The sequence below is a fragment of the Cebus imitator genome, unplaced genomic scaffold (genome assembly GCF_001604975.1).
Source record: "Cebus imitator isolate Cc_AM_T3 unplaced genomic scaffold, Cebus_imitator-1.0 Scaffold130, whole genome shotgun sequence".
Lineage (NCBI taxonomy): Eukaryota > Metazoa > Chordata > Mammalia > Primates > Cebidae > Cebus > Cebus imitator.
In genome coordinates this window covers 1,688,508-1,701,075 of record NW_016107445.1, presented here as the reverse complement: position 1 = coordinate 1,701,075, position 12,568 = coordinate 1,688,508, and the positions used below count along the sequence as shown (strand labels likewise).

Genomic DNA, 12,568 nt, shown 5'->3' with positions numbered 1-12,568 from the left:
GAAGGAAGGAAGGGAGGGAGGGATGTGGGGAAGGAATGAAGGAAGGAAAGAAGGAAAGAAGGAAGGAAGGGAAGAAAGGGAGGCGGGGGAGGGAGTGAGGGAGGGAAGGAAGGAGGAAAGAAGGAAGGAAGGAGAGAGAAGGAAGGGAGGGAGGGAGGGGTCTTGTTTAAGGATAAGTTATTTGAAAATATTATTATGCGCATACTCACTCTTTGGATTCCTGAGTTCTTTTACTAACGTGCTGTACAACTGTGTCATAGCCACATTCTTCACCCTGATTCTCATCAGATGTGCATTTTTCCATTTCTTCTTCAATCATAGAACCCAAAGTGGTGCATATATGCTGTCTAAGGTATTTCACAAATTCATAGCTGAAACAAATATTTAGAAAATAAATGCAGTAAATATTATAAGCATATTCAGGAAAAAAGGTCAACGCAGAAAGGAAACATTAATATTTCCTACCTTAACTAGGATTTGATTGGTCATTCATCACAAACCATCAAGCTAATCTACAAATTTTTGGCTTTTTTTTTTTCAGGGACACTTGGCAAAAATCATTTAAAGATTACCACAGTAGGGAAAAGCAAATTTCAGAAGCAGCCTAAACTTCAGTGGGTTAGGAGTCTCTTCACATTTCTTTTTTATGCTCCTATCTTTAACATGTGACAGTCAAGAGTATGAAAAGTAGTTGTTAAGGATTTTCAGTTATTCAAGTTGATGAGGAAAATCATCTAGAATATAGTAACTATTAAATAGGAAATTAGAAAAAAGTTAACTTCCATCATCACAAGAGTTTTGTGTACATCTTGAAAGTAGTAATTAATGTAACTTCCACCTAAACAGTTCTTACCTTACTAAGATTATCACTATTATTAAATTCAAGACACATTTTGTCTTGGTATTAAAGCCCTCACAGATTCCAATTTATCACACCAGATCTACGTCCTGTTACTACCTACACATGCCTAACGCTCCATGTGATTTTTATTCCCAATACCTTTGAAAACATTATTTCACCCATTTACAGTGTTTTGCCACCACTCCTATAGATATCTTCTATAGCCTAAAATGCTACCTTCTGATAAAAGCTTTCCTTTTTCCTCAACAACTGACATCCTTTCTCACCAAAGACCCAAAAGTACTCTGTCCTTCTCTATCGGCACTCAAAACACTTTGTTGGGTGCAGTTATGTGACCTGCTTTATCGTCTACTTGGTTCCTGACCACCTCTAAGCCCAGATGTCTACATTGTTGATAGACTTGACAACAGAACAAATCCACTTGTCTATCATCTGAAATATTCTGTACATAGTAGACACTTTATAAACACTTGTTAGATTGAAACACAGCACTGGGGAAAGGTTTTTCTCTTCATTTTCTACATCAGTGGCTGTGAATTTGAACTTGCTTATCTTTTCTAAACGTTTGTTTTTGTCGTTAATTCCTCATTCATTTAATGTCTATTAACACATTTCTGATGACATCATGCTATAATTACCCCCCATAGATGGCTTCGTATCCTTCCTATAATCTCGTATAAGAAAAAGAAAAGAGGAATGCAAAGAAAAAAAAAAGAAAGAAAGAAAGTGTACAGCAAAAAGCACTCTCCTCTTTCCAACCACCCACAATTTTGGCACTAACAGCATTGTTTTTTAAGATTTTCAAACTTGAAAACATGGAATGCTCTTTCATGTCTGCATTTTCTGCACCCCTTACCCATCAACTCAATCATATCCATTCAGCCACCAATACATGTTAATGCTTCCTGTACATCTCTGACTTCCATCACTGCCTCCCTTTTTTCTCTATCAATCAGTTCAAAGCCATATCACTTCACACAGAGATTACTGCAGCAGCCTTCTTGTCTTCTCACTTCTGTCTCTTCTCTTCCCTCTCATATTCATGCCCCACACTGTAGTCACATTAGCCTTCCAAAATAACTGATTTTATTATTTCGGTCACAGCTAGAGCCATTTTACTCAAACCAATGCCTCATACCATATCATGCATGCACATAAAGTCTCAATAAATATTTGCTGAATTAAAACAAAATTATTGGCTGCCTATTATCTTCCATGGTCAAATATAGCTTCCTTGGCCTGGACTTTAAATATCTAACCAATCAGATCTCTTTATAAGAGTATCTCTACTAAAATGAGGCTGCATTCAATATTCCCAACAAACCTCCAACCATGTTGATCTTATAAGAAAGTGATAAGCTGGTCAGGCACGGTGGCTCACACCTGAAATCCCAGCACTTTGAGAGGCTGAGGCAGGCAGATCATGAGGTCAGGAGATCAAGACCATCCTGGCCAACATGGTAAAATCCCGTCTCTACTAAAAATACAAAAATTAGCTGGGTGTGGTGGCATGCGCCTGTAGTCCCAGCTACCCAGGAGGCTGAAGCTGAAGAATTGCTTAAACCAGGGAGGCAGAGGTTGCAGTTAGCCAAGATTGCATCACTGTACTCCAGCTTGGCGACAGAGTGAGATGCCATCTCAAAAAAAAAAAAAAGTAATAAACTAACTTTAAGTGACTGCCATGCTAAACTCTGTGCTAAGCACTTTATTAATATTTTATTTACCATGTGTTAAGCAAAATAGATGACACAGATTCAAAACATGAAAAAACCTTGTTAAATTCATAAGCTACCAATTCGTTCACTTTACTCCAAAGCCCATGTTACTCCCATTAAACCCATAATCCTACACTGTCCCAAAGATGTAAAAATATCAACAACGTTGTATTTTGTACTTGTAAATAGAGTGAAAAGGGAAATAAATAAATGTAATACTCATATCTTTACCAATTTGTATATTATTTCAATTTCTTTCATTTTGAGAGAAAAATTAACAATTTATTCTCCAAAAATTATAACTGGCATATTAAATTTAAAAGTATAATGTACTTAAATATTTAAATTATTGATTGAATTTACTTTAAAATGTTCAATATTTATACTCGATGTTTAGCTAGTAAATTATATGCATTAAGGGAGTAAGTATTAAGAAGAGTAGAAGAGGAAGATGAAGCTATTTTGTAAAGCTAATGTCCTATACCATTAGATTGAAATAGCAAACATTAATTTTCAAAAGTACAATCCAAGAAAAACAAAATCCAAAGCTCACTGAATCATATATCATAGAAAACAGCCTCTAATCATTATCTAAATAGTTTGTGCTTCTTTTGGTAATTCATCACTGCCTTATATTATTTGAAGATCTTCCCATATACATGGAAACTTCCTATCTACACTAAATATTAGCTTATTATTTCATTTGTGTATGTCCAATTATAAACCAAATATTTGCACATTCTATATAAAACAGCGAAATCACACAGGTAAGAAAAAGAATTCAAAAATTAAGGTTTCAAGAGAACCCTAAAGATGCTCTCAATTGTATCATATCTGACAATCCTCATACTGCTTCTACACACAGTTGGCTCTGAGACAGAGTTGGCAGATGTGCATGATGACGTAAGTCAAAATAGGCTCTTAGTTCTCCACCTCAACCATGCCTTAACAACCAGGAACCCAATGAATCAAGAATCAGAATATCTGATATTTCAATTCCATAAAAGTATCACTGCTTTCTTTGAAACATCTTTAAAAATGGAAAAAAAAAAAATCCTAGAATGGATTATTCTTTCAACCCAACCATTATGACCTCACATCCAGCCTTTTACTACCAGGCAAAGAAAGAAAAACGAATGTGATAGAAAGTACAGAGAGAGGAGACTGGAGAGGTCCTTAAAACTCTACTTCCTTCACAGTCCTGCCCAAAGTTAGTCAGACACACCACTGTTTTCCTCCACACCTCTGAAATATTTAGCAGCAAATGGAAGATGGGGATAGTCTAAGTTTTTTCTCTGAAATTGAAGGAAGAGTCTCTCTGAAGATGAATTCTACATCTCACCACCAATACCTACTATGAAAAGATAGAATTATCCTTATTTCTTAGTTTTTATCAGCCAATTAGAAGAAATGAATATTTAACTGAGAAGTATAACTCTGGGTATGCTTTGTTATAAAGCCCAATCTGTAAGCAACACAAAGGATATATCTGTAATTGAGACCATAAGGAAATTTAACACAAGCACATTAACAAAATGTAGTCAATAAAGCTAAGAAAACACAATTCTAAGATAAAAGACACATCAAAAAAAATCCCTACAGAGAAGGAAGGGATAGAGAGAGATTCTTAAAGGATACAAAATTATAGCTAGACGGGAGGAATAAGTTCATGTTCTATTCCACTGTAGGATGACTATAGTAACAATAATGCATTATATAGTTTCAAATACCTACAAGAAAGATGCTGAATTGAAAGAAATGATAAATGTCTCAGATGATGAATATGCTAATTACCGTGATTTGATCACTCTCCATGAATGGAAACATCACTATGTACTTCACAAATATGTTCAATTATTGTCATTTTAAAAGTAAAATTCATTTTTTAAAAAAATCTCCACATTTAGCAACAAATGCAAACAGCAAATATCCTGAAAAACTTTTAAATCTACTCTGTGGATATTTGAATAACCTCATGCTTTTTTCTAGTGACATAATTTTTACCTGTAACCACAGTAATATCTCCAGAAGACTCATTCAAAATGCTTTCAGGTTTTCATCTAAGTTCTAAATTAAATGAACCCAAGGTTAAATCTTGTTTTAAGAGGTTATTGCTCTTTTCAAAAGAATCTTCTAGAAAAAAAAAAAGTCTCCAGGGGTGGAAAGGCCCTTTATCATGAAAGGACTGCCAGCCTGCCTTTATACCCTCAGGGTGTTCTGCTGACTCAGGGACCACTGAGAAACTTTGAGAGCCTCCAATCCCAAATTAATGAACACAGTCATTTCTTCAAGTGGGCCTTCTACTCATTAGGTAAGAGTACCCAAGACTTCAAATTTTCATCTAACAATTAATTTTGCATTGTTTCTTTTACCATCGGAATTCATGGCAGTACCCCATAAAATACTAAATAAAGTAGCTAATGGCGCCCCAGGATAGAAAATATTGTTACAACGATGAGAACAACAGACACTGAGACTCTAAAAGATAGGAGACAGGGAGGAAGCAAGAGAGTTAAAAAAACTACCTATCAAGGCACTGTGTTTACTATTTAGGCAACATGACCAATAGAAGCCCAAACCTCAGCATCATGCAATATACCCATGAACAAACCTAGGCATGTATTCCCTGAATCTAAAAAAAGAAAATTATTATTACAATGAAGCAGGGAAAAACACAGTTCTACAAAATTAAGTACTGTGTTTCCCACACTGTAATCCTGATAGCATTGGTGCTATGTACTAGCTCTTATGAAATCTCTACCTCATCCCAAAGATTGACAGTAACTACCAATTTTTAAATCAAATATTACCATTGCATCATTTTTAGAAAATAATCTGGAGGTATAACATATTCTAGTTATTTTGTATAAAAGCCCTGGATGCCTCAAGAAGACTTTCAAAAGGTCCCTATACTTATCCCAGGGGTTGCAAAGTCAGATGCTACAGAAGGAAGCTAGCCATGTATGAGAGAGAATGGATAGAGGCTGTGGTGAAATGAAGACACGCCCCAACTAAAGGCAAAGCTTCTACACAGTTCCAGCAACTTGTCCCTAAGAAATATGAGCCTGGTGTTAGCCTGTTAATGTTTTAAGAAAAGCTAGAAAACTGATTTTTAAATGTTAACTCTCAATTTTGAAATGCTTTCCTTCTTTTTTAATGTAGTCAAAGTAAACATGTCCACAGACCAAATATGGCCTGCAGAATGCTACTTTGACTTTTTTATACCCTCTGTCTCCAAGAATTACAAAATTCTAGTCAGTAAATATACTGGTGAATGCCCTATATGTTTAAAATTTCTATTCAAGAAATACAAAATCTCTCTGAAAAATCCATATCATGCTTAATAACTTATTTTAAAATATTCTTACTAGGTTGAATTTAAATCAATTCTGCTACAACTTAGGTCCTATCCTTTCAGATCTTTAAGCAGGCTGTTAACATTTTCACATTTCACATATTCCAATTGTGCTTAAAATATCAAGATTGCAATAGGAATAATATAGCTTTTTTGGTTGTTTTTGTTTTTTGTTTTTTAAGATGGGGTTTCACCATGATGGCCAGGCTGGTCTTGAACTCCTGACCTCAGGTGATCTACCGACCTCGGCCTCCCAAAGTGCTAGGATTACAGGCGTGAGCCACAGCGTCCGGCCAGGAATAATACAGTTTTGACTGACATGGGTTACAATAAATACAACTTCCACCTATTTCTATTTTAATTAAAGTCTACTAGTATTCACTATTCATTTTAAAATTTTCTAATAACTGGTTTTACTACAGTTTTTTTTTATTTTTTTGTTTTGTTTTTTGAGACAGAGTTTTGCTCTTCTTGCCCAGGCTGGAGTGCAATGGCGTGATCTTGGCTCACCACAACCTCAACGTCCCAGGTTCAAGCAATTCTCCTGCCTCAGCGTCCCAAGTAGCTGGGATTACAGGTATGTGCCACCATGCCTGGCTAATTTTGTATTTTGGGGTTTCTCCATGTTGATCGAGCTGGTCTTGAGCTCCCGACCTCAGGTGATCCGCCCGTCTCCAGCTCCCAAAGTGCTGGGGTTACAGGCATGAGCCATTGCTACAGTTTTTTAAAAGATATAGTCTGTACAATGAATAAACAAGTTCATTATTGTTACAGTTCTTTTAATAATCTATGAAGGTTTGCTTCATATTTAAATTCTGAAGTTTATACTGACCAATCTTGCAAACTTAGGCAAAACACCTGACCTTACTAAATTTCAGTTGCCCACTACTTAATGGTGAGGATAATCCTAAAATTAAAATGTTTTATTATATATAATAGTGTTTTCATATCCTTTGACATTTTTCTCACCAAATATACTATACATACATTTGACTAACCATGTTACTTTAGAAGGAATTTATGAGAAAAAAATAAAAATATGGTTCCAATGACACTATTATTAAATGAATGCAAAATATCTTTTACAAAATATTCTCCAAAGAGGGACATAAAAACCTAAGAGGGCAGCTATTCGTTAATAAAGAAAGACATGTGGAGTGGAGCTCACCACATTTCAGAAGCAGCTCAATTAAAATACACAGCAATGTATCTGATCATTCATCGCTAGTAACTGATGATTTGAAATTCTTCACATTTACATAAAAAAATTACCAAGTTGAGTAAAAGAACATTCACTTTTTCCATTCTTTTTTCTCCAGACTTTCTACTTATATTTTCCAAGAAAATGCAATAACTGTTTTCTATGATAAACTTCTGACATGTTCAGAGTGTTTATATAAAAATATGGAGAGGTACAGAAGTTACTCTTACAACATAAGGACATTAAAAAATCTAAGTGGTACAAGTTTGTTTCAAAAAAGTCATCCTTTCAGCTATTTATAAAAGTAAGAAATATTCAATCATATATGAAAATAATTATCACTAATGATATTTTTTAAAGTGCTTTATTAGTGGTTATGAATTATAATTAGTGGTTATAATGCTGACATGAGGAATTCTTAAAATAGGTTATATTTCAGAATCACAGAATTATATGACAAACTTAAGCTTATATATCACATTAGTGTATAAAAGGCCATGAAGTAGAAAGAACAAGTATTTTACATCTCCTACAACTTTTTAGGCCAAAAAATAAGCTTTTGGCTCATGATAAACAATTACAAGGAATTCATTCATTAATTATAGAAGCACACATAATTCTTGGTAATTTCTCCATACAGGTATATCACCTTAGAGAATGACTATTTTCTTATTTTATTTTGTTTTATTTTGAGACAGAGTCTTGCTCTGTTGCCTAGGCTCACTGCAGTGAGGTAGGCTGCAGCCTTCACATTCTGGGCTCAAGAGATCCTCCCACCTCAGACCTACAAGCAGCTGGGACTACAGGCATGTGCCACTGTACCCAACTAATTTTATATTTTTTGTAGAGATAGCGTTTTGCCATGTTGCCCAAGCTAGTCTTGAACTCCTGGTGTTAAGTGATCTGCCCACCCAGACCTTCCAAAGTGCTGGGATTACAGGCGTGAGCCACTGATCCCGGCCCAGAAGGAATATTTTCCTGACGTTACCACTTAAACATACTAGAGTTTCCTGATTAAAAATTCACTGGTAAATTCTTCTGTAAAAGAATAATACCCAATTCAATTAATATTACTGTGGTCCTTCTGTATCAAAAACTTATCAAGTGAGAAGGCTACAAAGGTGAGCCTCTGCATTAGAGACCATTAAAATCATTAGAATTGGTAGGTACTTTAAAAAACAACAAATAACCATATCTCATTGAAATGCCAGTAACTATGTTCTAATTCTGAGGTCTCAACTCTAACTGCATCTTAGACGTACATAGAAAGCTTTGTTTAAAACCACCAAGGCCCAGCCTCTACCACTTCTCCTCGGTCAAAACCCCCAGGAAATTTTGATTCATCTGTGGTGAGGACCAAGCATCAGTATTTTTCTAAATAGCCCCCAGATGATTCCAGTGCAGCAAAGGTTGAAAAGCAATGCTGCTTTATAAGGAGCCAGTCTGCATGTAAAAATTTACACAACACATATACACATAATGAAAGCAACGTCCTCTTCTCTCTCTCCTCTCCCACCAGGCCTCAAATCATTGCTGCCATTCTTGGAGAAAAGCATAAGAGCTTGGATCTTTTAGAGAGTATGTACAGTTTACAGCAGAAAAAGAGAAGTGCCTATGAAAAGCAGAGATAGTATGTTAGCTGTCCCATAGAATGAATGCCTAGATATGGTTGTACTGCCTACACTGTAGTTTCTCCCCAACTGATACTTTCCCTCACTTTTTTATACTGCCTGAAATTACATCAACTGTCTTAAAAACCATCTTCTTACAAAAATGTTAACAGCCCAGCAACACAGTTTCCCCTAAGCCCTTTTTTTTTTTTTTTTTTTTTTTTTTTTTGAGATGGTGTCTCTCTCTCCCTCTGTCACCCAGACTGGAGTACAGTGGCAGGATCTCAGCTCACTGCAACTTTTGTCTTCAGAGTTGCTGGGATTCTCCTGCCTCAGCCTCCCAAGTAGCTGGGATTATCAGTGCCCACCACCACATCTGGCTAACTTTTTTATTGTATTTTCAGAAACAGGGTTTCACCATGTTGGCCAGGCTGCTCTTAAACTCCTTACTTCAAGTAATCCATCTGCCTTGGCCTCTCAAAGTTCTGGAATTACAGGCATAAGCCACCATGCCCAGCCTCCCCTTATAAGTCTTTTGATGAGATTATTTTTGTTGATAATTACAGGCCAACATCACTTGGATTTAAGGAATCAATGTTCTAATAGTGGAGATGGCAAATGAATAATTCTGAAATAAACACTTTGGAAAGGAAGACACACATAAGTGACTCTAGAACAGTAAGTGTTGAAGGAGAGTTAGGTCACTGAAAGAAAGAGAAATGAAAATACGGGCACCTGAAATAGCTGACCTTTAAGATCCCTTCCAACTCTGAGATTGTAAAATTCTATGAAAATGCCAAAGTTAAGCAGCAACCCTTTTCCCTTCGCGCATAAGAGTTCCGTCCTCCTAAGACACAGATCTCTGGCTAGTGCAGCTAAGACATTATGAATTTATCCTATTTTTAATACTAAAAATGACTTTTAGCATTCTAAGTCAAGTCTTACTTTTAAACTAGCTATAATTTTAGTGTGTCTGGATTGTTTTTTAGGCAGGCCATAAGTAAACAGCTTTAGTAAATAGTAACTATTAACCGTGCATGTCATTCAACAAGCATTTATTTAATCTACCTAATGAGCTATTGAAGAGTAAATACAGTATAACAAGAGTCATTAGACTTCTGAGAGGAACTACAATGATCCAATTTTAACTTGAAAAAGCATTTTTAAATGGATACAGCTAAAGCAATAATTATAGGCAAATGTGTAACTTTAAATGCTTCTACTAAAAAAGAAAAAAAGAGCTTCAAACTAATAAGCTAGAATCCAGTACAATAAGGTTAAAGGTTTCTCACGTAAGAAAAAATAAAGTGCAGAAATTAATGAAACAAAAAAAACTATATGTATCTAGATAACAGAAAGGAGGAGAAAAAGCTAAAAGTTGGTTCTTTGAAAAGGCTAATAAAATAAATTTCTAGCATAACAGATGAAGAGCAAAAGTGGGAAGACACAAAAAACGAAAAGGAACATTACTACAGATACTGGAAATACTAAAAAGATAACAGGATATTCATGAAAACCTTTATATAAATAAGTTTGAAAATCTAGATGAAACGGCCAAATTCCCAGAATATGATCCTAGCAAAAACTTACTCAGTAATTTACAGATTATTTAAACAACTCCATGTAAAATAAAAACCAGAAATGAAATCCCAAACATAACGCTTGATGTGGATGTGTGTGAGGTAAATTATCATTACATGAGCTTACAAAACATTAATCACCCAATCTATATTTGAAAAAGTTCTAATTTTTCTGTAATCCACTGTTTAATAAATCTAATAAATAAATCTAAAGCTAACCAATAAAAGCCAGTCTCTGGTAGCTCCAGAATAATCTTATCATCTAATAACAGGTATTAATAGTGAATTTAATGAGAAAATAAAGAAGAAAATCATGGAAATACAAAAGAAATCGTATGTATAATCAGAAATACTAAAGAAATTAGAAACTCTTCCATGCTTTTTAAAACTCAATTGCGAAGTAGTGAAAACTATAAATACTCCCCTACAAAACTGCAAATAAACACAAACGTGTGCATAGAATTTTAAAGAACTCAAAAATGCCCTGATGCACATATGATATTGGTAGGCATTCCAGGTAAGTAGGACTTCAGGGTACCCAAGAGTATCCAAGAGTCAGTAAAGGTAGTGTAACTAGACAAATTTCCAATGTCATCTCTGTCAGATCAAAATGAAATGCAAACACTAGATTAAAAATACTACTAATAATGAATGGAGGCACCTGGAGGTAGACTTGTAAATTCAGAGGCTTAACTAAAATTATATGAACCAAATCAAAAGAAAAACATAGGTCTCTAAAGATCTTCAAACTCTACTTCAAATGGCACCTCATTCATTAAACCTCTTTTCCCTACTGCTCCCACGAGCAGAGCACTCTGTCCCCCTTCTCTGTCACTTACTTTTCTGACACGTATCACAGACAGTTATGTGGCTTACCCCTTTGGAGAACTTAAAAAACTATTCCATAGGAAACTAATGATCTCATGTCCAATATATTCCCTTTGCAGTGTTCCGAGTGAATAATTTGTGCAGCCACTGAAAATGTCAGCAAAGGAGCTAAGATTGCTGGAACTCATTGCTTTTAATAAAGTACAGGAATCCCTTTAAATCGTGAAGTATTCTTTCAAAGAGATTATTACTGCGCTGCCTGGGTAAGCCTCGGGGGAATGGATTATTAGGATATGCTGGTTGTAGCAGTAAAAATATGAGGGCTGCGGTCAAACGCGGTGGCTCACGCCTGTAATATCAGCACTTTGGGAGGCCGAAACAGGCAGATCACTTGAGGTCAGGAGTTCAAGACCAGCCTGGCCAACACGGTGAAACCCATCTTTACTAAATACACACAAATTAGCCGAGTCCAGTGGCGGGCACCTGTAATTCCAGCTACTCGGGAGGCTGAGGCTGGAGAATCACTTGAACCCGGAAGGCGAAGGCTGTAGTGAGCCCAGGTCATCCCACTGCACTCCAGCTGGGACGACAGAGCGAGATTCCCCCTCAAAAAATCTAGAGAGAGAGACAGAGAGAGGCCGCAGAAGTTTTAGGAAATAAGAATAAATGTTAAATAAATTCGACGTTTCGGCAAATAAAAGAAAACGTAAACCTCCAAGTTGGGCACTATTTTAACAACAATAATCAAACTAATATTGTCGACCCTTCTCTGGACCTTCTCTGGATTAATGATTTGTAGGCTTACGACATCAAAAGCAATTTTACTTGTGAAAATTTTCATCAGTTTCCTCCAGATGTAAAAGAATCTCCTCGGCACATTCCAGGGAGGGGGCACCCGTGATCTTCTCCTTCACGCTCTGGAACAACTGCCTCAGCATTGCCTGCACCATCGCTTGGTCCTCGCTGGACAAAGGGGCCATCCCTGCGGGAATCAAACGCCCACTCTCATTACTTCGGGTCCGAGCAAAACCCGCGCACTGCGCACGCGCACCCCCACCCAGCCCCGGCCACACGCGCCGGCGTTCCCAGGGAGACCGCGGCGAGCGCTTGGGGGTGGGCCCTCACCTGCCCGCGCGTCGTTTTGGAAAACGAGTCACCTTACTTTGGGGAAGCAGGGGTCCGCGAAGTCTCGCCTCTGGTACTCGCCGCTGCAAGCCTTCAGTACTAACAGACCTCAGGCTCTCCCGACTGACAACACAAGAGACATCAGAAATGATCTGCTGGGAGGGCCCGGAGACGGAACGTCAGCGATGCGCGTGACGTCAGCTCGTTGATGAGTCTTCCCCAGTGGGAGGGCGTGCCGCCAGGTGACCTGGGAGCACCCAGAAAATGTGCAGGTCAGCCACTCTCCCTCGCT

General features: G+C 36.9%; 1 protein-coding gene across 1 annotated transcript in view; it reads right to left on the bottom strand.

The window, feature by feature from the left end:
• TBC1D32 (TBC1 domain family member 32) overlaps nucleotides 1–12,467 on the bottom strand; it is a 238,765-nt gene extending 226,298 nt beyond the window's left edge. Inside the window, exons 1-3 of the mRNA XM_037742935.1 lie at nucleotides 12,314–12,467; nucleotides 11,977–12,133; nucleotides 210–371 (exon numbers count right to left, since the gene is read on the bottom strand). Coding sequence (XP_037598863.1) covers nucleotides 210–371; nucleotides 11,977–12,131 — 317 coding nt within the window. The 5' untranslated portion in view covers nucleotides 12,132–12,133; nucleotides 12,314–12,467. The remainder of the gene's footprint in view (nucleotides 1–209; nucleotides 372–11,976; nucleotides 12,134–12,313) is intronic.
• Between the last annotated feature and the right edge of the window lie 101 nt (nucleotides 12,468–12,568).